Consider the following 25,729-nt stretch of genomic DNA (forward strand, 5'->3'; position numbering starts at 1 on the left):
TCATTCTCTTTCAAATGACTCTTTCCCAGATTTTTTGAAGACCTGAGTCATCTACTATGTCTCTTTCCTTAGATTATAATTATCATCCCAGGTCCAGTCTTTCTTTTCTTGAGTACTTGAGAAAGTAACTTTCTCGCTTCTTTCTAACTATCTTTCCAGTAACAAAATTCTTTCTAGCTTTCATAGAAGACACAGTTCTGAGACAGCTCTTGAATAAATACTTAAAAATGTCCTCCATTGTGTTCATTCTGGTTCTTACTGCCTGCTAGTCTCATATTTCTCTTTGACCTCAATATTACCTTTGACATAGTAGACTAACATTATCTTGTAGTCTTGGACCCCTTCCCCCTTGAATGCATTCTTACCAATCAGATCAATCCTTCTTTCTTCTTGTAGTGAGTTTTTTTTCTCCACCAATATATTTCTTTTCTATTGTGTAACCTAAGGCAGTTTCCTTGGCTTGCTAAACTTCTCAGTCATCCTTTGGACAACTCATTTCATGCTCTAATCTCGGCCATTATTTTTATACCAATGACACAGCTCAGTATCTCTTTTTATGTACTTAATAATCCTGCATTTCATGATGTATCCATTTACTTTAAGCAATAGAATTCATGGCTTTGTCTCATCTGCCTGCAACTGAATTCCTCTAAGACTGAAATCCTCCTTATAGGCTAAGAAATCTCTCATCAACCGCAGTTCTGTAGTCTTATTTTAACACTGACTTGACACCTGTTTTATCTTTCCATAACCCTGCTGCTACCCTTAATCTAGAACACATTTTTATGTCTCTGCTTTCTCTAATGTCTAGAAATCTGCCTTTCATCATCTACATTGTTTTATTTAGTAAATGATAGCAGATAAAGGCCAAAATGGTCCATCCAGTCTGCCCAGCAGTGTCTAGGGTTGGAACTGCCAATCTGTGCAGGTTACCTCCCATGCCTTCTCTTTAGGCTTGTAACATAATATTTCCCATGCACGTAAAGTCCAACCACACCCAGTGCCCACCCCCCTGGAACATCTCACCCCAATATATGTCAAAGTACCCACATACAATGTGAATGCATATAGTATTACAAACATATCAGTTGTGTAATTTTCTAAAGTGCCATTTCTATTTATATTCCACTTTTTTCAGGACTTCAAAGCAGATTACATGCCAGGACTATGGGCATTTCTCTGACCCCAGTGGACCCATAATCTAAGTTTATATCTAACACAATGGAGGATGAAGTGATTTACCCAAGACCACAAAGGAGTAGCAGTGGGATTTAAACCCTACTTCCCTTGGGTCACAGCCAACTGCTCTAACCACTAGGCTACTCCTCCACTTTCTTTCTAAAGAGCACTACTTTACCTGCAGAAGTCCCTTGGAAAATCACTCTCCCTGATAGGGATGTGCATTTGTTGTTTTCAAAATGAAATGATCGAAAATAAAATACAATATCTCATGTTTTTTCTTCTATCATTTTAGTGCATATTGTTTCTGAATAGTGCACACTGTTTCTGAATAGTGCACACTGTGGGGTAGATTTTAAAAAGGAGCGCGCGGGTGTACATGTGCGCGTGCTACCCCGGCGTGCACACATGTACGCCCGATTTTATAACATGCGCGCGCAGGCGCATGTTATAAATCCTCCGGATTTACGCGCGTAACCTTTTGAAAATCCAGCCCTATTTGGAAACAGTGTGCACCTAAAATAGTGCACAATATACAGAAATAGTGCGCACTCTATCTGAAACATAAAAAACACCAAAAAAAGGGGAAAACATTAAGAAAAACAAAAATCAACCCCCAAATGACATTTTTTTGACCAGCACATCCCTACTCCCTAAGTATTTTGCCAGAATGGGAGCATAGCACCACCACTTCCACATCTGACAGTTGTACAGAATGCCTGTAGCACTTTAGTAATCAAGTCCTTACTGCAGCTCACCAATAAAATATCAGACAAGTATTCTAACAAACCTTGGATGTCCAACAGCAGCCACCGTTTATAAGGAATAAAAACTATCGTAAAGTCATTGATGCATCTCTAAAAGCCTCAGGTTCCATGGTAGGAACTATTACAGTGATCTGCCATCAGTGCCAGAGCTTTTCTAGTAATAGCTCAGTGAGACAGAGTCCATCCAAGGAAGCAGGTCCTAGATGCATGCTGGGCAGTACCTTTAAAAGTCATTTTTAGATTTTTTTTAAGCTGACTTATGACAAAGTTCTAATGCAATTTACCTTCTAAGAAACTAAATCATGGTACTTCAGGGATTTTTGTAGGATAGAAAATATGTTGGAATATTCTGTAATCTATATAAATAAAAATGTTAAATAGTTTGTACGTCGTCGCTAATCTCGCCAACCGCTTAACCAAATGCGTTCAAATTTGCACACAACATTCACTTCCCATACGGGAAGGATCTTATACACTTACATTACATATAGGTCACACCTGTGACAGGTAATACAAGTTTAAAAATTGCTTACACAAAACAGCGACATCTGGTGACCGTCAGCGCAAGCGCAACCTCTTACACCTTTCACACACACACACACACCACACACACCACCCCCACACAGGGCTATTGTCTTTCATTCACACTCCCTCATAACAGAAATCCACACTCATCACACCACACACCCCCACCCACACGCCTGCCAATGTCACTTACTTCACCCAGCCTCCCAAAACACACCAAAACACGAATTCCTGTCTGCTACATTGGGAAGCCACGCATTTCACACACCCTCCGATTTTAAATTAAAGTAGCCTCTTCCACCCACCCACGCACTGCACTCCGATCACACACTACACCTGAAACAAGTCTGTGCTTCTCCGCCGGCACCACAGGAACGGTCCGGGACACATCGCATTCAGTAGGGCCGTCGGATGCCAGCAACCAAAATGACGCCGGCGGACCTTGCCCTTACTATGCTATACAGAGACAACAATGACGTCGGTACACCATGTGACATAGTAAGGGCAAGAGCCCGTCGGCGCCATATCCTCAGCGGACATTTGCCCTTACTAGGTCAGGAATCCTGACGCACCACTTTCAGCGGTGAAGTTTTGCGACATGGCAGCCGGCGGAACAAACCCTAGCACACACCCTCGCCACAGGCTGGCAGTTTACACAGGTAGCCGGGGAGGAGCACGGTGGGGGACCGTTCTTATTTTCCGCCGTGCGTTTTTCACAGGGGAGGGGGGCCACTGATTCTCCACATCTCCCGAGAGGGGGGCTGTAGCGTGGGTTGCTCTATTTCGCCGGGTTGGGGGGGGTTGGGCCAGGAAGGTGTGCTTGCATATTTAAACTATTCTTTGCTGGTGCTGTTCATTTGGGGTAAAAAAAAAAAACCACAAACTGTAACCTTTACTGCTCTGTTCTGTTTTTTCAACTTAACCAGGCTCAGTTACTGCACCAATTGCTTTCAAATTTGGACACTACCTTGCTTTCACTTTCGGCAAGGTTCTTCTCTATCTAGATTACATAGATGTCACACGGTTACAGAAAAAAACATGGTTTACATGTGTGTGGGGAAAACAGCGACATCAGTTGGACAGACATGCAACACACGCTATCTTCCTTGGTAAATGAAGCTGCTGTACTGCGCATGCGCGGGAGGGAACACACCTCGGGCACAGCGGGACCAACATGGCACTGGGAGGGGCAGCAGCGGTGCACGTCGCGCTCAGCGGGACCAACATGGCGCTGGGAGGAGCAGCAGCGGCGGACCGGCGGCAATATCGGGCGTGGTGGTGTCGGCCGGCCGAAGTTCGACACCTGGGAGGTGCTGCGGCGGCGATATGGTACGGCTTACGTGCACGACAGGGAGGGATCCTCGCTGACCTCGTGCCTTCGGGAGCGGGCCACGCAGAACCGCACAAGAGGGAGAGGGACGGGGGGGGGGGGCAGCTGGGAGGGCATTGCGAGCCGGAGGAGATCAGAATCAGGGAAGGAGATTGAGAGAGGGTGCGGTATCACTGACAAAAGGGTAGGGAGTAGGCGGGGAGAGGTGACAGTGAGGGGAGGGTGAATGAAGGGGGCAGTGAGTGTCAGTGGAGAGACACAGATGGGAGAGGTGAGTGTGAGGGGTGAGAGTTGGAGTGGGGACAGGGGAGTGAAGGGGGGGTTAGTGACCGAAGGGGGAGGGGTGAGTGTGAGGGGAGAGAGCTGGAGTGGGGACAGGGGAGGAAAGGGGGGGTGAGTGACCAAGGAGGAAAACGATGTGTGACTGAGGTATATGAGCAAGGGGAAGGGGGAGGGGGGAAAAGAACCTGACTCTGCCACTGCAACGCGTGGCCAGGCACAGCTAGTATTAATATATAATCTGAAAATACAATTCAGATGTATAGCATTCAGGTGTACTATAATTGTATTTATGAAGTACCTTACTTCAAAACTGTAATTCAAAATGCTGCGTAGAAAACCTTTAAGATTGTTTTTGTTCCTGATTTTGTAATCTTGGGGGTTAATTTTCAAAGGCTCAGTAGAGAACTATGCAGGTAGAGTGACTAGGGTTGCCAACTGGCTCCAGATTTTCAGGACAGGTTGATGCAGTCCTGGTTTTACTCCTCGGCATACAGGTACTTATGGTCTTGCTTTTCCTAGGGAATGCAATAGAGAAATCAGAATAAGTCCCTGCATGCAATGGGATAAAACTAGGACTGGATCAACCAGTCCTGAAAATCTGGAGCCAGTTGGTAATTCTAAGAATGACTGAAATCACCATACATGGAATTTCCAGTCAGCTAAATGTAAGTGAGCAGTTTCACAACACATATTTTTAGCTCAGGGACCTCATTTGGTTGGGGGACAAAACTGCACACATACATTAAAGTTTCAAAAATATATGCACATAGCAGACACACGTACTTTACACTGTCGTTGTAAGCAGTGTAAATGTGTATTTGTCCACATAAAAAAAAAATACATTAGTCAAACATAAAGGGGTAGATTTTAAAAGGGTTACATGCATAACTTATGCGCGTAACCCTTTAAACACCCCCCTGCGCGCGCCGAGCCTATTTTGCAAAGGCTCGGCGGCGCACGCAAGCCCCGAGACGCGCGTAGATCCCGAGGCTTTGCTAGGGGGCGTGTCGGGGGGCATGTCGGGGCGGCATAAGTTCGGGGTGTTCCAGGGGGGCGTGGTTCTGGCCCAGGGACGTTTTGGGGGCGTGGCCAAAGCCTCCGAAATCACTCCCGGGCTGGGGAATTGCGAGTTACGCCTGCCTAAGGCAGGCGTAACTTTCGCGATAAAGGTAGGGGGGGTGTAGATAGGGCTGGGGATGGGTTAGGGAGGGGAAGGTGGGGGGAGGCCGAAGGAACGTTCCCTCTGAGGCCGCTCCGATTTTGGAGCGGCCTCAGAGGGAACGGGCAGCGCGCACAGGGCTCGGCGCGCGCAAGGTGCACAAATGTGCACCCCCTTGCGCGCGCCCACCCCAGATTTTATAAGATACATGCGGCTGCATGCGTGTCTTATAAAATCCGGCGTACTTTTGTTTGCGCCTGGTGCTCGAACAAAAGTACGCACGGGCGTACTTTTCTAAAATCTACCCCTAAGTGCACAGAGTGGCCGTTAGATACTCCTTAATATATCATTTAAATAGCCACAACACTTTATAAACATGAACAATAAAATGTGTTTCGCATTTTTAGGAATAGACGCTCTGCTTCTTATAAAAGCTAGTGCGTCAACCTTTAAATGCTATCTAAAGCTGTCTTGCCAGCAGACTCTGCTCAGCTGGGTCTGAAGTGATTTACATATAACAAAAGTTGCTAGATGACTAAGCAGGTGCATATCTGTATTTATTGAAAATGAAACCCAAATGCTGTTGCAAAGTATATTGCTTTACTGCACAGATTTTTCTTGTAAATGAATACAGCTCCCTTGGCTAAAGCATAGCTTATAGCTCTCTAGAGTACTGAGAGCCTGCAAATATGTGATTGAGGGATGGCTAGCACTAAGTCCACCAGTTTAGAGAGAATTTGGGGCTCTATGGGGCATAAGCCTCAGACCCATTGCAAGAGTAGGCTCTTGAGAGCCTCTCGAATTGAAGACAGATGGGGAACAAGAGCAGGTTTCAAACTCGGCCTTGAAGGCAGGCCCTGTATTAGTCAGCTCAGGAGGTATAAATATTGCTGAGAGTGAAGGAATCCCGCAGCACAATTTCTGGACCTTTTCATCATAACGCATTCCTCCCTCTCCTTGCTATTTTCTGCAACAGTCATGATAAGCAAAAGGATATTAGAATATATGGATTCAAGTTCATTATGGGCATGACAGTTTATGCATATACTATATATTTTTGCTGTATACTGTACTTATTTGTTTGTTGTATATGATTATGATTATGTTCTGTTTTTATTTGCTGTAGTATCGTTTGCTTTTTATTGCATGTTATTTGTCCGCCTGAGGCTTTTATAGAGACATGGCTAACAAGTTAAAGTGAACAAATAAATGGACACGTAGAACTTTTGATAGTTCTGGAGTGAAATTTTGAGGAGGACGAGGAGGATTCTTGGAGTGGATATTAAAAACATTTTTCCACCACTCCTTAGGATTGTGAACAAAGGATATGGCTACAGCCAGCTGGGGTACAAGTGCCACACTATATCTTTCTGTCCTTCTGTTCTCCCTATGACCAAATCCGTGCCTCAGGGATGGCAAATTTAGGCAGCCACCTCGGGCCCTGTGCTTTGTGAGGACCCAGAGCTTCAATATTCTCTCCACTTTCTCCCTCCTACTGCAGGAGAGCTTAGAGCTTCTTACCTGTGCTTGTTTCCTCTGCCAGCTTCAATCTGAAGCCTGAATGCACAGAGGCTCTGAATTCACGATGGACCCAACTGAAGCCAACAGAGGAAGAAGCAGAGGAAGGTAAAAAGCACTGCTTGCTTTCCTCCTGTCAGCAGGAGAGAGAGGGGAGAGGACTGCATTGTGGAAAAGGGGTTAGGACAAGGATCAGGGATGGTTCTATCATGAGGTAGGGGAAGGAGGCTGCCTCAGGGTACAATATTTTGGGAGCAGCAAATAGTGCCCCCAAACACTCCTGCGGGTGGCCGCCTCATATTGCCAAGAGACAAGTATTTAATGTACCGCAAACTTCCCACACCCTGTGGGCCAGAAGAAAAGCCCCATGGGCAGTGCACAGCAGTGATGCGCCAGCAGGGTTCCCATCCCCTATGAGCCTGCAGAAGGGTCTCACAGTGACGCCCACCAATGATGTGTCCATGGGTTCCCAGTGTTCCCACCACCTGTTAGCCAGCAGAGGAAGCTCAAGATGCCGCTGATGATGTTGTGCCAAAAGGGTTTCTATACCCAACTGGCAAGAAGAAAAGGAAGACCCAGAGAGGGGAGCAAGGGAAGGGGGCTGAGAGAGAGGGATGGGCCTGAGGGAGATAGAAGGGTGCCTGGGTGAGTAAGAGCAGAGAGAAAGGGGGCGAGTGAGAGAGGAGAGGAGGAAAGGGGTGAAGGAGAGGGAGGAGTGAGAGAGGGGAGGGATGAAGAGGTGAGAAGGAAGGGTCAATGAGTAGGGAGCCGAGGGGAGAAGGGGTAACGGAGAAGAGGGAGCTAAGAGAGGAGGGAAGGAGGGGTAAATGAGAAGAGGGAGATGAGAAAGGAGGGGTGTGAGAGTGAGAGGGGAGGGAAGAGAGGGTGAGAAGAGTGGTGAAAAATGAGAAGGAGTGAGAGGGGGAGGGGGAGGGGAAAAGGGGTGAATGAGCAAGGAAAGGAGGGAAGTGTTGAGGGGGAGGGGAGGGACGAGAGATGAGGGGGAGCAGATAAAGATGAATGAGCAGGGAGAGGGCGAAAGAGTGAGAGGAGAATGAAGGGAAATGAGCTGAGTAAGAGGGGATGTGAATGAGGAGAAGAGGTGAATGATAGGGGAAAGATGGAAAAGGGAAGAATTAGAGAGGGAGCTAATATGTATGGGAGTGTGTGAGTGAGAGAGAATGTAAAGCTGCCTAGGGTGCTCCAGTTTTCAGGGCAGCACAGCTGTCTCAGAACTGCAACGATTGTGCCCCCCTTGCTCTTCCTGCCTGCATGGGCCCATTAGAGGAAGTTATGTTGTATGGGTAGAAGGAGTGGGAAGAAGGAGGTGCGATCGCTGCAGCCATAGGGGCAGATTTTCAAAGGGTTACGCGTGTAAGATACGTGCATAACCCCCGAAAAGCTGCCCCTTTCACTCCCTGCGTGCTCCGAGCCTATCTTGCATAGGCTCAGCGGTGCACGCAAGCCCCGGGACCCGCATAAGTCCCAGGGCTTTCCCGGGGGGCGTGTCGGGGGCGTGTCACGGCCGGAGCATCATCGGGGGCGTTCCGGGGGTGGGGCCGCGGGCATGGTTCCGACCCAGGGGCGTTCTGGGGGCGTGGCCGCAGCCTCCAGATCGGAACATGGCGCGCCAGCAGCTGGCTGGCGTGTGCAAGTTACGCCTGCCTTGGGCAGGCATAATTTGTAAAATAAAGGTAGGGGGGAATTAGTTAGGGCTGGGGGGTGGGTTAGATAGTGGAAGGGAGGGAAAGGTGGGAGGGCTGGAAGGAAAGTTCCCTCCGAGGCCGCTCCGATTTTGGAGCGGCCTCGGAGGGAATGGAGGGAATGGAGGATGGCTGCGCGGCTCAGCGCGCGCAGGCTGCCAATTGTGCGCAGCCTTGCGTGCGCCGACCCTGTATTTTATCACATGCATGCGGCAGCACGCGCATGTTATAAAATCGTGAGTAGATTTGTTCGCGCCGGGTTGCGCTATCAAATTTACTCCCGCCCTCACCTTTTAAAATCTACCCCAATATGAGAAGGAGTAGTGCTGGCATACGTGACCAGAAGAAAGGAGCAGAAGCTGCATCATCTCATGTCTCAGAAAGAAAGAGGAGTCCCATCGGCCTTGTGGCCAAAGATGGAAGCTGCTGCTGCTGCTTGTGAGTTTCGGAGAGGAAGAAGGGTAAGTGAGTGTGTATGTGTGTGTGTGTGTGTGTGTGTGTGTGCGTGTGTGTGTGAGCAAACATCTAAGAGAGTGTGAGCGAGCGAGCGTCTATGTATGTGTGTGTGTGTGGGGGGGGGGGTGAGCAAACATCTAAGACAATGTGAGCGAGCAAGCGGCCATGCATGCGTGTGTGTGAGAATGTGCATATGTGTGTTTGACAGTATGGGGTAGATTTTAAAAGGTGCGCACGGGAGTACATTGGTTCGCGCAACCCGGCGCGAACAAATCTACTCCCGATTTTATCACATGCGGTGCTGCCATATGCATGTTATAAAATACAGGGTTGGCGTGCGCAAGGCTGCGCACAATCGGCAGCCTGTGCACGCCGAGCCATGCAGCCATCCTCCGTTCCCTCCGAGGCCACTCCGAAATCGGAGCGGCCTCAGAGGGAACTTTTCTTCCGGCCCTCCCACTTCCCCTCTCTTCCCCTATCTAACCCACCCCCCAGCCCTAACTAATTCTCCCCTTACCTTTATTTTACAAGTTATGCCTGCCTGAGGCAGGCGTAACTTGCGCATGATGGCCAGCTGCCGGCGCGCCATGTTCCTATCCAGGGGCTGGTCCGGAGGCCGTGGCCACGCCCCCGGAATGCCCCTGGGCCGGAACCACGTCTCAGGCCCCGCCTCCGGAATGCCCCTGATAACGCGGCGGCCACGACACGCCCCCGACATGCCCCCCCAGGAAAGCCCCGGGACTTACGCGCGTCCCGGGGCTTGTGCGCGCTGCCGAGCCTATGCAAGATAGGCTCGACGCACGCAGGAGTTGGAAGGGGCAGATTTTCAGGGGTTACACGCGTATCTTACGCACGCAACCCTTTGAAAATCTGCCCCTATGTGTATATGAGACAGACAAAGTTTGTGTGCAGCCCTTTTCCCCCACTAATCCACAATTATTGCGGGGTGACTGGAAATCAAAAGCTTCCAGGTATGGAGAGCGGAGAATGCTTTAATTATTGTTGGTTTTAATTGTCAGGTGGTGTTTGAAGTGTCTAATGTTTTGAAATATTTTATTGGTTTTTGAGAATTTTTTTAAAAATTGTATGAGTTTAATTATTGAATGACATTCTTTCTGTCAATTGTTTGAAATATTCTTTTTATTAGTATGGTTTTACTATTATGACTGATGTGTTATATTTCTTGATTTTATTATGTTTTATGAAGAATGATGATATTTTTGTCTTTCCATTGTTGCACTACATAAAGTCTGACATCTTGTGGTTTCTATGTATACATTATGGTCACTTTATTCTGTATTTGATGACAGTCTGTATTCTGCATATGTGACGGAGGTGAGATTTCTGTGCAGTTTCTGTGGGTGTGTGTGGCTTCTATGTAAGGATCTATAGAAGTTTAGCTTGTTCTGTTTTCCTAATAGAGGTGTATTGGAGTTTTAGGGCCTGGTGTAATATTTGCAGTATTGCCGTTTCATACATAGGATGGTTACTGTGTGCATGCTGACAGTTAGTACTCCTTTGGAGTGAGAGGTTTATTGTGTTGTAATTGGATTTACTCACGCATGGCTTTCTGAGGACCAAGTCTAACCCAACGCACTTTACAATAGGCTTTATACCATATGGGTTCCTGGTGTCTTTTTTGCCTGCACTTCTATTGTTGGCACCACATGTAAAAGTAATATTCATTATACTGCAATATTTTTACTTCGGAAGACTAAGCTTTGAAGGTCTTGTTATAAATCTGTTATAAATTCATAACTTTTAATTTTTGGTGTGGTGAGAGCCAGGGGGAGGGGGATCCCCCAGTGAACCCCAGTAATACCCTTGGACTGGCCCAGAAAGAGTGTGCTACAAACAGAGCCCCCCCCCCCCCCACCACCACCATTCACCCATCTCCCATATCTCCAAGGGAAAAGGCTAGGGAAAAGATGGAAGGCAGGTCTTAGGGCTCCTGGGAGTGTCGCGGGTTTGCCAGCTTCCTAGAAACATTATCACTGACATTCTATCTGCCATTCCCCAGGCCACTCTGTCCCCTGCTTTCCCCCTTCCGCTGCATTCCAAATCCTTGAAAGGGACAAACTACAAAGGGACCACCCCCCCCCCCCCGACTTCCACCCCCTCCCCCCTCGATGGACCTCCCCCCTCGATGGACTTCTCGATGGTGTTCCTCCACCCCTCCCCCCTCGATGGTGCTCCTCCACACTCCCCCCCGACTTCCACCCGTGGACCTCTCGATGGTGCTCCTCCACCCCTCCCCCCTCGATGGTGCTCCTCCACCCCTCCCCCCTTGATGGACTTCTCGATGGTGCTCCTCCACCCCTCCCCCCTCGATGGTGCTCCTCCACCCCTCCCCCCCCCCCGACTTCCACCCATGGACCTCTCAATGGTGCTCCTCCACCCCTCCCCCCTCGATGGGCTTCTCGATGGTGCTCCTCCACCCCTCCCCCCTCGATGGTGCTCCTCCACCCCTCCCCCCCCCCCGACTTCCACCCATGGACCTCTCGATGGTGTTCCTCCACCCCTCCCCCCTCGATGGACTTCTCGATGGTGCTCCTCCACCCCTCCCCCCTCGATGGTGCTCCTCCACCCCTCCCCCCCCCGACTTCCACCCATGGACCTCTCGATGGTGCTCCTCCACCCCTCCCCCCCCCCCCCGACTTCCACCCATGGACCTCTCAATGGTGCTCCTCCACCCCTCCCCCCTCGATGGACTTCTCGATGGTGCTCCTCCACCCCTCCCCCCTCGATGGTGCTCCCCCCCCGACTTCTACCCATGGACCTCTCGATGGTGCTCCTCCCCCCCTCCACCCCCCCTTTTTTTGGGGAGGGGTGGAGGAACACCATCTCATCTTTTGCCTCAGACAGCAGATTGTCTTGAGCTACTGCTGAGGAGGATTCTGATGTGGGGAGCGTGATGTTGGAGGAAGAGGGGGAATTGGAATTGGAGGAGGGGGTCGGCACAGGCTGATTTACCCAGGGCTCTGCACGTCTCTTCAGTCAGCTCTACCTGTGACGTCAGCTTCCTTGTGCCATCTCCTCAGCTCCAGTCCTCCACCCCAGTGGTGCCACTCTACCACTGATAAAAAGCCTTTTGGAGTGTTTTACCAATCGTCTTGTGTGTGTTGCTAATTCGTAAAGCCCATTTCCCTGCACCCTGCCTAAGCTGAGAGTCACAGAACATGACTGTTGATCCTCTTAGGCTCTCTCTCTTTTTCATTATCTGTGTCTCAGGATCTCTGTCTGTCTCTGCCTTCCCATCTGTTCTTCTCAGTCTGTCCCAGTCCAGATTCATGTGCATGTGTAATCAAAGAGAGAAAGGAAAAGAATTAGGAAGTACCAATCTCTTTTTCTTACATCTCTGTGCCTCTCTCTGAGTTTCAATCTCTCTCTCTCTCAATTTAATTCAATGCATGAAACTTTATTGGTGTGGCAATGTTTACTTGTGTTCCCAAAGTAATACATAAAGCAATAAAAAGAAGATGTACAAGCAGAGAAGAGAAATAATAAAAGCAATTACAGGTTCTGTTGTTATTCAGTATTGTCTCTGGTCATATTAATGTTCTGGCCTGGTGGCAAGGTAGCAGATATTTCTGCAAAATAATGTTGTCTTACCCCTGTTTCCCTGAGGATTATGCAGAGATGTTCCAGCTCATTCTTTACCGTGAAGTCCTTTCTTTTCTGAATCAGTTCTGGGAAGCAGGCATCCCTTGCCATCTTTGTATTTTGTATAGCATGAGAGAGATATAATGCTTTCCTGTTTGTCTCTGTAGTGTTACACTGCAGGCAGACTAGAGTCTGAGATCTTGGGATTTCCATTTTGACTTCTGTCTGAATGTTTCTGTATCTGATTTGTGCTCATTTGCTCTGTATTTGGAGAGGGGCTGTCAGTGTTTACATGTGCAGCTGGGATGGGGTATCCTGCTAGGCTGTATTTCTACAAAGAGAGCTATAGCAGCTTAATTTCTTCTGTTCTAGTTCCTAGTCTGCTCTTCTCAGAAAGAGATGTATTAGTGCTCTACAGCCTATTGTAAAATTTGTGGTTCTGTTTTTTTAGAGGTGGTATTGCTAGTGTTGACAGCTGGAAGTTAGTGCTATAACAGTATTGTCTATTTCCTGTATAGGTGCATAGTTATTTTTTTCTGGATTTTGTGTTACTTCAGAACGTGCCTGGAGGAAATTTGTTTTGCTATTACTGAAATATCAAAACTGGACTATTTTTTAATGTAGATGGGTAATAAGGGAGTTTCTCTGGGTGCACAGTACAGAACCGAAGGTGAAGGTGCTGGATGTCTGTTCTGATCTGTTCCATTCTGTGTGGTTTGAATGCTGAATGGGATTTCACTCCCTTATAGATGAATTCTTTGGATGATGTTAATAATAGTAATAGTTTTATTGGAGGGGGTGAAGTTGGACAGTGGTCTCCCACCCCCCCATCTCAGGATTATCTCTTCTCTGCAGCCCGATCGCCCTTGCTAGACCGCAAAGTTTATCTCTTGTGCTCCCGCTGGTTTCAGAAGATGTGTGCACTCTGCGAGTGACTGGCTTTTATGACAGCCCCTCCAATCTCTCTCGCTTTTGTCGAGCAGAAGAAAGCAGTGATAAAGTGACTGATCTGTCGAGTCATCATAAAAAAAATAAAAAAAAATCCTCCCCCTCCTCCTGGCCCGTGCAGCCCTCGCCCCCACCCCCGTCTGCCGGGGAGTGATTGCGGGCGGAGGGAGGGAGGGAGGCAGCTCCAGTCCGATCGTGACTCCTGGACCTCGGCCCCGGCAGCGAGTAACGGGACGAACAGGACCGTCCGGCCCGCTTCCGCGAGGTAACGCTGCAGCTCCTACGAGTTCAGAGGGCGGGGGGGAGTCGGTCAGCCGCCCCCTCCCACGGCCAAAGGGCTCGTTCTCTTGTTTTAGTTGGGGTTTTGGCACGCGACCGGGGCACTGCATTTTAGGGTCCCCCCCGCCCATCCCTTCTTCAAAGGGCGATGGCAGTGTGGGAGCCGCTGACTTCCCACTTTTCTGGCTTTCTTTCTTTCTTTTTTTTTTTTTGCTTCCTTGCTCTGGTCGCTGCCTCGGCTCCTAGCACGGGAGCCGATCCCTGATCTTCTTCATCTTCCGGCATCCGTGAGCGAGCGGCACTCGCCCGTGTAAAATCTCCAGCGAGTCTGGGCTCAGGGAGGGAGCAGACGCAACGACTTTCCGAAAAGAAGCCGGGCAGCCCCGCGCCGCCGAACAGCTGGAATTCCTGGCAGGCAGATGTGGCTGTAGACGAGGCAGATGGGCTGAGAGGAGATGAGAAAAGGGAGGGGGGAGGCAGAGCAGGGAGGGGGTGTGACCGGGCAGCTCCTCGTGCTTACCTGGCCTCCCCGCTTACAGCTCTGTCCCTCCCGGGTTTTTCTTTTCTTTTCTCTCCTCGTTCTTCTTTCTGCCGAGCTGTTGCCTGTCTGTATTCTGTAGGAGGAAATCCAGCTGAGGAAGGGAAAGGCAGAAAGGGGTCAGCTCGTCTCCTGTGGGGGTCACAGAGGGGGAACTGATGAGCCCTGGGTTGCATTCCGCTGCTGAAACGGACTGTAAGGGAAAGGAGGGGAGGGGGGGAGAGGGGAGAGGGGAGGGGGGGTCGGGGGTCTCCCTTTGGATCTTGAAGGGGCGTTTGATCTTTCCAGAGGACGGATTTGCTTGTGGCTTCTCTCACTTTCCCGGCTCTGTGCTCTGCTCCCTCTCAGAGACTTATCTCCCTCCTCATCTCGCTCCCACCCCCTCTCCTCCTCCCCCCCTTGTACACGCACTCCCCCCCCTCCCCCCCGTATATATCTCTCTCTCTCTCTCTACCATAACAGCTCCGCATGTCACACTTTCCCAAACGCAAGACTGTCGGTTAGTATTTGGATTTCAGCTTCAAACCCTGCCGGATCGAAAGGCAGAAACTTGTTACTCGCGCCCCTTCCATGAGGCTTGCCAGGTCCCGGCTCCATTTAAGGAGAAATCGCTCCTGTGGGAAGGAGGTTTTTTTTGGTTTTTTTTTTTGGTTTTTTTTTTTTTTTTTTGCAGTTTGAAGCCTGATTGTCTTTAATCGTCCCTCTTTCCTTCCTTTCTTTATTGCTCTCGTTTTCCTTTCTTTTCTCCAGGAAAAACAAGGAACCCCCCTCCCTCCTCTCCTCTCAGTGGCTTCCTCTCCAGGTTTCGAGTGGCTGAGGAGGAGCTGCGGAGGAGTTGTCATTGGCTGAAGTCTGTTTGGATAATGGCACGGCCGGCGCTCGGGAAAGGGACAAGTGTGGGAAAAAGCAGAGGAAGCCGGAGCTAAATGACAGGATGCAGGCGACTTGAGACACGAGGGAAAAACAACAACAACAAAAAAACAAACAAACACAAAAAAAAAAAACCCAAACCAAGGAGGGGGCGACTTTCCGTAGCGAGCGGGGGCGCAACTGCTTCATTTTCTCCGCCAGAGCTCGGCCGGAGGATTTTCGGCGCTTTCCACTCTCCCTTGCGGGGGATCTCGTATCGTTAGTCGTTACCAGCCCGGAGGAGGAGGATGCAGCGCGGGCTGATCGCCACCTGGTCGGTGCTGAGCCTCGCCGCCCTAGCCTGGGCTTTCCGAAACGGTGAGTGCCTGCCTGCCGGCTGCCGGTGCATGCCCGCTCCGATCCCGGCTCTGCCGCCACTGGACGGAACCGACCTTGTGCAAAGGGGGCTCCGGGGGGAGGGAGGACACAGATAGGGCAAGACGGGCGAGCGTGCGGGATCACATAAGAGGGTTAGCAAGCTGAAATGGGGGCGAAAGAAACTTTGTTTATCTATATAGGGAGGTCATATGATTTCTGGCTACTAAACCCACCTTTGTTTACTTCAGATGCGCTCCCAGGCACTGAAATTTAAGAAAGCAATGGGGTGTGTGTAGTGTTTTTTTTCCCCTATGCGACCTGCAGCTCGGACGGGGGGGGGGGGGGCTTTCAGGCAGTGAGCCGGGCTCGTCATCTTCAGGCCACTTTAAATGGAGGGTTTTTTTTGTTTTTTTTGAACACGTCCCAACATATTAGCCGTGTGATTGCTCGCATGCGGCGGGTTAAATAATTAAATCTGTCTAATCTAATTCACAAGTCGAAGTCTGGTGAAAAGGGGGCAAGGGGGGAGGGTAGGTTGTGCGCCAGGTTGCAGACAAGAGGAGCAGGCAACTTGGAATAGAGGAGAGACATCGCCAGCAGACTTCAGTATTATTCAGTGAAGCAAAGGAAGAGCTTTGAGGAGCAACTTGACCCGCTCGCCCAATTAATGCGCGGCGAATCAAAGCGCTCGTGTTTGTTCCACGGGTGAGGGGAGCAGCCGGGCACAGGGAGCGCATTTCGTTTTGGGCTTAGCTGAACAAGTCGGGCTGGTTTTTGTTTTTTTTTGTGGCAGACGCATGGTGAAAGGGCAGGTGCAAGTCCCCCCTTTATCTCGCGTCTCCGGTAATTATTATTAACCCAATATTTACTTTTTGCCTGAGCTAACTTTTTTGGGTCAAAGATAATTGAAACAAAGAGAGAGAGAGAGAGAGAGCGCCCGCCTTTATAAAGGGCTCGGTCGTAGGGTAAGGGGCTTCCGAATCGAGCGCTTTATTACCAAGCAAATTAAATCCTATGGCTTTACTAGGAAGTTAATCTCTAATTAATTGTGCTTTCCAATAGGCAGACTTGACTAATAGGCAGGCTTGACTTTTTTTTTTTTCTTCTTCCATATTCTCGTTAAATAGATGCACCTATCTCTGATTTAACAGAGGCGAAAATGCTTTAAAGAAAATAAAACGTGTAAATCTTATTTTGTGACTCATCAAAGCGATAGGTCAGAATCCTTTAAAGAATAATAAAGACAATTCCTAGCCTAGACATAAGTGCAATGTTTGGTAACTTAAGATAATGTGAATGTGTTCCTTAAGTGACAGAAATGAGTGGGTGAAAATAAAATATGTTATCCACCCACCCTGGGACTCCGTATAATGGGAGCAGGGGGGGGGGGGGGGGGGATCTTGCAGGGGCAAACAGAAGTGCTGTACCAGCAGACCCAGGCGGGATCCAGCAGCCCTGTCGGTGTCGGTGCCTTGGGTTATCTCAGGCTGAGGAGTCCGGTAAATGTGATGACCCCTCCAGTCGCCTCACCCAGGCCATTAGCCTCCTGTCCTGCTCCCCGGCAGACCCGTCCAGCCCTTCCCGAGACCGGTGCCTGCTAAATTAATTCATTAACCTTACTTAGAGCTAATGGGCCAGGGTCATTAGGCACTGCTCTTCTTAATCAACTGTTTGAGAGATTTCCCAGAGCCGGGGAGTCGAACACACACCGCAGTATCTTATTATGGTGTCACTTTCTCAGAAGTCCCAGATTACAGCGCAGGGGGTGAGCAGCGCCGAGTCCACCGCCGCGACTCTTGTCAAGGGACTGGAAAAAAAAAAGTTTCTGTTTTATGTCAGGCGTGTGACAGACGCCAGACTCTGCCATGTTGTTTGCAGGGGAGCTGCGGGAGATTAGATGAGACAGGATCACACTATCCACGTCCCGCAAAATCAGGCAAAAAGTTTCGGAGGAAGAAAGGAGCGGGTTAGCTGCAAAGCTGCTGGCAAACTGCTTTTTTTTTTTATTGGTGGGAAAATTCTATTTGCAAGCCTTAAAGAAGCAAATAGCAAGTTTCAAACATCAACAATAATGCTTGCAAGGTGCTTTTTTTTTTAACGCTTTGTCACTGAGCCAGCCATTTAATGTAATTTATGGCAAATAATTTCTATAACGCTTGTAGCTTTATGCGGTTTTGATGAGCGCTTCATCTTTCATTTCCGTCTGACCTGCTTTTCCTGTGGTAAAATTCAGTACATTTATAAATTCATGCTGAGAGCAAAAGGGGCTCTTTTTTTCTTTCCGGAGGGAATCCATTGAAGTGCAGAATTTAATTCTATACACACCATTACTGGGGGAAAAAAACACCCTATGTGATGTATAGGCTCCTATTTTCTCGTTAGCATCACATGCGTTCTCCCTCGCTAGCAGATATGCATATAATCTCTCCTTATCAAAAATCCAGGAAGACGTTTTCCAATCGGTTCCTGTTGCTGTCGATTGAAAAGTTATTGAGAAGGCTCTCATAAGAGAAAAGAAAATCTGATAATGGAACCTCCATCTCTAGTGTCTGATTTTTTTTTACCTTTCAATAAATCATTCCATAGCTTCAGTTTTCTACCATCTCCAAAGAAAGTCAAATTTAAAATAATAATAATAAAAACTTGCCGCATCCCTACCATGGGTGCTGATTGCCCCCGGTGACACTTTCAACATTATCACAATTAGGAATAAGCGATGGGATTTTTTTTCCCCCCTGCTCCATTTCCATTTGCTTTGATCTGGTCTTCATGCATGAATAAACTTACTTAAACGATTACTACTGAATCATTTCAGCTTCACCAAATGTACTTTGTTCTCTCCTAGTCTGGATCAAAAAGGTTGCAGATAACTTCGGATTGCTTATATTTACAACCTGGTATAACAAAAAGAGGTTTTTGCTTTGAGAGGGTAGAAAGGTCTGACCGCATGGTCAGTTATGGCCAATGACCCAAGCAAGTCCTGTCATCTAAACACTTAGCAGGAGGTCAAGATGCATCCCTTAGCCTCTATACTCTTAAAACTTGTTACTTAATAAGATTACACTTCACTAGAATAATGAATCCTTTGCTGGAAAGCCCATGGGACAGGTTCAACGTTCATTGTGAACCCTCAATGTTTTTAAAGCTACTAAATATTTTATTCTGCCCAAGAATCCTTATGACATTGCACTGCTATGGTGACAAATAGATCTCACAGCTTAAGGTCGCTGTTAGAGCACTATTGCTCTCCTAGCAGAACATTCAGCACTGCCATTTATTAGGACAGGGAATATGTGAGAACTGCGAAGGACTGGGAAAATGAAAGTGGAAAAAGCCACATTTTAAAGGCGCAAACGGTGTTCAGAAAGAGAAGAGAGGTGACGGGAAAATCGTGTTATCATCTGGGGAACGAGAGAAAGTGATATATTGCTTTTCATTTGCAGATAAATGCGGTGACACCATAAAAATTACAAGTCCTGGGTACCTCACCTCTCCTGGCTATCCAAACTCCTATAATCCTAACCAAAAATGTGATTGGCTGATCCAGGCTCCTGAACCCTATCTCAGAATCATGATCAACTTCAACCCTCACTTCGATTTGGAGGACAGAGAATGCAAGTAAGCCAGACGTTTCCTAAAGTAACGTGTGACGCCACCTAGTGGTCAGAAATATCCTGCATTTGCCGCCGTGTCTGCAAGGCTTGATTTAGTAATGCTTTTTTTTTTTTTTTTTTGCCGATTCGGTGTCTATGGAGGAGAGGGGGAAGCTGAGCAAATCAGGCCATGCAACTAGGGGAAAGGCTAAGATGTGTGCAGAAACCTGTATGACAATGATTTCAGGAGGCTTTGAAATCCAGACCAGCTCATTTGTCAGCTGCACAGATATCAAAGTGAAATTGTTTTGCTTGCTGAGCTTCAGAACTGCAAGCAGGGCTTGATTTAAAGTGTCAACCATTTCTGGTGCTTTTCATCTCCTGAGAACCTTCAGGTGCTTGTTAAATAAGCAGGTAGACGATGTCAAAATTGCTATTTGTATAATCGCCTTTCCAAAAATAGCATAAAAAAATTGCTTGCAGCTTTTGTGTGACATCACATTTCTGAAATCTATTTTGTTTTCAAATAATCTCTGCTTCTGTGTGCATGATGTCACTGTAGACCTATTATGTGAGAAGAAAATGCCCTCTCAAATACAGGAAGGGGGAAAAAAATTCATGATAAAACATCTCTGCAACATTTTGATCGTCTTCTCTTCCCATCCTCAGGAAAGATGGCAATTCAATTTAGACGGAAGCCTCAGTTATTTATATATTGATTCAGTCAGGTGTCTGATTGTGCCTGATTTCATTATGAAGAAGGCAGTCCCCAGCTGCAGCTGTGAGAAAGCCACTTCCATCACTGAGAAGACAAGGATTGAATTTCTTGTGACAGGAAAGTAGTAGGGCCTGCTTTCCATCCCCTGGCTCTTTAGGATTGTGCATAATCCAGAGGGGTGAAGCTGTGCTTTCCCATTAAGGCTCTGCCTTTCAGTGTGGGAGGGTCAGTGCTTTTAATCTTCTGTATGGACGTGTGGTCCCACCTCCATGTAGGCCTCTCCACATTCCCCACCTTTTCTTTAGATGGAGTTAGCTCTGAATTTCACTGTTTTCTTTTCCTGCTCTTTAGGGAGATGGGGGGGGGGGGGGGGGAGAGAGGGAATAAAATCCTGTCAGATCCCTACAGTTTCTCCAGGATTAATCCTAACTTGGTATCTGCCCATTCATGAAAAGGTGTGTGTATCCACATAGCATTGATGATTATTTCTGGTTTTGTGATCTTACTTTCTCACCTAAGATGTTCAATACATTTATCTGTATTAGAAATGTCCTCATTGATGAAAACATATTTTCTGCTTTGAGGTTGGGTTTTTCCATTAGTAAGTTCATTTTCCTATTACCAAGTCTAATTTTTTTTTCCAGCTCTGCCAAAATCTAATATGGTTTCGATACTGTGGCATGCACAGTATTATCCTATTGTGAGATTTCTTTGGGTAAACAGCTCTTTCCTAATCCTTCATATTTAAGTTGATTGGAAAGTCAAAGTATTCTTTGAGTTTTTACTGGAGGTTACAGTACTGTTAAGAAAAAATGTTTTGGCCTGGCTCGGAGAAAAACAAGGAAGAGTCGTGGGAATAAGGCTGTTGGGAGAAAGAAATCTGTGACCCCCATGGAAAGACCCTGTGCCATGAAAACAGATATAGTAGAACAGAAAAGGATGTTAGTGTCGAAAGAAAACTAATGAGAGTTGGGAAAGGTGACTGAAAGCCCAAGGGAAAATGAACAGGACTTAAAAGGAGCCTCGTCTCATGCCAGGCAGAGATTGGGAATGCAAGAGTTCAGATCCAGGCAATGTGTCGGGCTCTTATTATCAGCGTCTTCCTCCAGCTGTGAGATGCCGAGTCTACTGCTGGTGCTCCTCTTACCACAGGTCTAAAGCACTGCAGAAAATGTCTCAAGTGCAGCCTCTGTTTAAATTGGCATTATTCATGAGGGTTTCGTAAATTAATTCTAATGACCTTTTGTTTGCAAATAGCATGTAGTGTAATAATTATGGGAGAACATGTTATTTTTAATATATATACTTTTCAGCTCAGGCAGTCTGTCTCACTTATTTTTTTTCTTTTTCTTTTTCAAAAACATCCACAAACTACGCAAAAGCCTAGAGATAATTATTACAGGACTCACTCCCACATGTGATATCAATTTAATAAAAAAAAAATCCTCAAAAGATGTACAGGTCAAAATGAATGGCTTGATGCGATGCAATATCATGCAAACCAATTCATTCATTATAAACTTTGCAAAATCAGTATGTGATTGCAAGTCAGTTTTTATCCTCCCCCCGCCCCACCCAAAAAAACAACCCCTATATCTTAATTTGCATGGGTAGAAAAAATAGGCATGAAATTGGCGATCTCCCATGAGAAGTCCCATGGGTTACTACATGACCTTCAAGGTCTGAGCCATGAGCTGAGGATAATCCCTTCTTGGCCTTTTAGCTGAGATTAACCTGTATAGTATGGCGGTAGTGGTGGTGGTGGCAGTGATGGTGGCGGAGGGGGGAGGAGGAGTTAATGCCCTGCCCCCCTGGTCCCACTGGGGACACAATTATATTACGGCCATGACCAAAGCAGGAAGATTAAACTTCTTGTTTTAAAAAAAAAAAAATAATAATAATATTAGTTTGGTGTCTGCTCTTGTTAACACAGCACAATTACAGTCCAACCTTCTAATTCTGATCTCTGGTTTGCCACACAGAAATTCACTGCATCATCTTGTGCCTGGGATGTCTAGACAACAGAAGCTTTGCATGCTGCAGTGATTAAGCATATACACATTTGTTGCTATCTTTTTGTTCATTATGGCCACTATTCTGGGAAATTCAGCCATGGGTAAAAAAAAAAAAATTGTTTCACAGAAGCAAATCTATATGGCATAGGGCCGAATACCTCCTGAGCCAGCCCAAATAAACTTTTTCATAAGCATGAAGAAAAGAAATGCCACAGGCTGAATATCTCCAGATACTTGGTCATTGGCACTGCACTCAAAGTTTGCAGTATGCATTCAGTCGTCGGGGTTGCAGCCTTTGTTCAGAGTGTATACAGACATAAAAGATAAATAAAGAGCGAAAGTTTAGTTTAAAATGGTATTTCTGTTAAAAAAAAAAAAAATCCTTTCTGCCCAGAGAATGTGCACTCCGTTTTCTGTTCCCTGAAATACACCGAACAGAACTGGGCCTAAAGGAAACGTCCAGCACATCAGGGAAGCCGTTATCAGCAGAGCACCTTGTGCAGGACCTTCTCTTATTCTTCTACCCAATTGCAGCCCCTAGGGAAACAAGATGTTTCTAGGAGAACTACAAGCACAGGACAGACAACTAGTTTGATTGTGCTGTGCTCACTTTTAGATCCCATCAAAGGCAACCAAATCACACTACGGTTGTAGTTTGGAAAGTGGCAGGAAAAACAGGCATTGCACGAAAAGCAAGGAAGTCCACAGCTGGCAGAATGTTAACGCTGGAGGCTGTGCTGCCCGTTTTGAAAAATGCATTTCAAAGCCCTTGTTTTGGGCTCCTCGGCCCTCCCTCGCAGAGCCGGGCTGCTGGGTAGTGCAGCCAGGCTGAATCCCATAAAAGTTTATATCTAGATAATAAACGCAAATGCCACTGATAACCGCGCTCAGAATTTATGGGACTTTTCCGCTTTCCCAGCAATGCAAACTATCATCACAATAATTTATAATGGCTTGTGACAAATGCTGCTGAGCAAAGAGGTGTGTGGTTACATTCAGATCAGATGTCATCATCTGGGGAGCAATAAAAATTTCTCAGACACTAGGTTAAAAACATTAAGAAAGTGCACACAAAAGCCTCCGAGAAAGGCTGGGAGATGGGAGCCGGGCAGGTGAAGGAAGTCCACTGCCGGTTTCCTTGCTGACAGATTACAGATTTCATGGCCAGATATTCTGGTATTGTTTTACAGGACTTCCAGGGAAATGCTAGCACAGCCAGGGGTTGCTGTATTGGAACTAATCTGCATGTATGGACAGCGCTACTGACTTTGTAGATGCCTTGGTGCTGGTGTCAGAGCAGTGGAAAGGGGAAATTCCCCTCTGCTGGATACATTTCAACGATGCAAAGCACACTAATAAGAGATCTTTCTCAACTGAATTTATTGCAAATGGTGGAGGCTATGGTTTTTAGATCATTTATTGTATGGGAATGTATACATACTACTACAGAATATCGAAAGCAAGAATTTTGTTTTCATATAAGCACAGAGTGAAATGCCATTAGGAAGATTAATATACACGATGTGCTCCAAGATCATCAGATGCCTTTTGAGATTCAAGGGTCTATATGCTAAATGGCATTAGATTTGTAAAGTGACCTTTCAGTTTTTTCAGGTGATGTTCCAAATTTAATGCATGTTTTTAACCACGATTTAACCTGGTTATGTACTAAGCAAAAGCTCTGTAGATCACAAACGGGCCGATTCAGTAAAAATGCGGGAGAGCGGACGAACACCCGCTCTCCCGGCGCGCACGATTCAGTATGTAAATTAGGTGGTGTGGTAGAAACAGGCAAAAGGAGGTGCTAGGGACACTAGCGCGTCCCTAGCACCTCCTTTTGACCCGGAGCGGCAGTTGTCAGCAGGTTTGACAGCCGACGCTCAATTTTGCCGGCGTCGGTTCTCGAGCCCGCTGACAACCATGGGCTCGGAAACCGGACGCCGGCAAAATTGAGCGTCCGGTTTTTGGCCCGACAGCCGCCGGCCCAATTTAATTTTTTTTTTCTTTTTCTTTGTACACCCTTCGGGACCTTTGACTTAATATCGCCATGATATTAAGTCGGAGGTTGCACAGAAAAGCAGTTTTTACTGCTTTTCTGTGCACTTTCCCGGTGCCGTCAGAAACTAGCGTTTACCTTTGGGTAGGCGCTAATTTCTTAGAGTAAAATGTGCGGCTTGGCTGCACATTTAACTTACTGTATCCCGCGCGCATACCTAATAGGGCCATCAACATGCATTTCCATGTTGAGGGCGCTATTAGGTGCCGCGGGTTGGACGCGCATTTTCCGCCCCTTACTGAATAAAGGGTAAGGGAAAATGTGCATCCAAGGGCAGGTTAACAGTGCGCTCTGTCGGAGCGCACTGTACTGTATCGGCCTGTAAGGTATTTAAAATGGGCACATTAAACCAAATGCCTCCATTTCAGCTCTGCCAGAATCGACATCACATTAGTGTAGGAAGCAATGTGCGTGATAATCTGAGCCTCCAACCATGATTTAACCAACCGGTGCTGCTTCAGCCTCTTGTTGTTTGAATTGTGAGATGGCTGGAGCGGCACCTGGGACTTAGAAGATGGTCACAGGCCCTCAATGCAGTTTAGTGGGAACACTAATTTGGGGTTTCTTGATCCCTTCTCCTTTTCTGATCACACTCTCAGGCCTCCCCTCCTGATCCCCCCCTGCCCTTCCAAACAGGCCCCTTTTCCAAATCTACCCCATTCACCCCAACCCAACCTCAGCTAAGGATTCCCCGCCCGCATTCCCCGGCCATGCTAACCCTTCAACCAGGTTGAACCTCCAAAAATACCATCACCCATGTCAGTCTGCACTCCCAGATCCTCCCACTTAGACAGGCTAATGCTTTTGGACCCCCCCCCCCCCCCCCAGCTGGTAGGATGGGAGACCACATACCTGCTTTCTGCCAGCTTGCCCATTCCCCTTCCCTCAAATTCCTGTGTTCCCCACCTCTCCCCTTTCCTCTAACCCCACTGGGAAGAGGCTAGTGAACCACCTGTTCTTCAGAGTCAATGCACTAGCCTTTACCATCAGCCTCTCCAGTGGTACTAAATTTAACGCTCTACAGCCTAAATTACTAAGATTTTTCTCTATAGACAAAGAATTGGAGCAAAGTCTTAGTAAATCAGGCTCCACATTTTGAAAGCTTTTTAAATAATAAGAGTATGAGCTAACCAGCAGTTGGCAAATTTATTAGACATGATTAAGCAAAAATGTAATGCTGCCATGATAAAATGATTTAGTGTAGGTGTTACGGATAGTAACTGCTGATCATGGAGGTTATTCCCTTGCAGAAAAGTTATCCCATTTCTTAATTTCCGTCCTCTAGCCACTAGGGATTTGCAGTGTGTATCCCATGCTCTTTTGAATTCCTTTACCATTCTTGTCTTTACCACTTCTTCCAGGAGGGCATTCTATGCATCCACCACACTTTCCATGAAGAAAAATTCCCTGATGTTGATCCTGAGTCATCCTCTTTGGAGTTTCATCTCACGACCCCTAGTTCTACAGCTTCCTTTCCATTGAAAAAGGTTTGATTTTTGTGAATCAATACCTTTGCTATATCCCCAGTCCCTCCTCTCTGCCACGGTATACATTGTTAGGTCTTTCTGTCTCTTCCCATAGATCTTCCAGTACAGACCTCCACACTATTTTGCTTGCCTTTTTCTAGACCAAGACAGAACAACATTTGGTTGCCTTTCTCTTAAAAGAGAACAAAATTGACCAATCGGAAAAATAAGACAACGCAACTTAATCTTCATGTAACAATATTGAGTTAAGTTTGCAAATAAGAGAAAACCTCATATCAATAGATGAAAGGAAATTAATGACTAATAACCAAAGTAGACAATAATTACACCTTATTATCCCAAATTT

At 47.0% G+C, this 25,729-nt stretch overlaps 1 protein-coding gene across 1 annotated transcript in view; it reads left to right on the top strand.

Annotated features, from left to right (window-relative positions):
• The first annotated feature begins 14,244 nt into the window (after positions 1-14,244).
• Positions 14,245-25,729, top strand: part of NRP1 (neuropilin 1) — a 487,056-nt gene continuing 475,571 nt past the window's right edge. The window contains 3 exon segments of the mRNA XM_029587037.1: positions 14,245-14,482; positions 15,038-15,514; positions 18,958-19,132. Of these exon segments, the coding sequence (XP_029442897.1) occupies positions 15,445-15,514; positions 18,958-19,132 (245 nt within the window). The 5' untranslated portion in view covers positions 14,245-14,482; positions 15,038-15,444.

Source organism: Rhinatrema bivittatum, chromosome 2 (genome assembly GCF_901001135.1).
Source record: "Rhinatrema bivittatum chromosome 2, aRhiBiv1.1, whole genome shotgun sequence".
In the NCBI taxonomy this organism is placed as follows: domain Eukaryota; kingdom Metazoa; phylum Chordata; class Amphibia; order Gymnophiona; family Rhinatrematidae; genus Rhinatrema; species Rhinatrema bivittatum.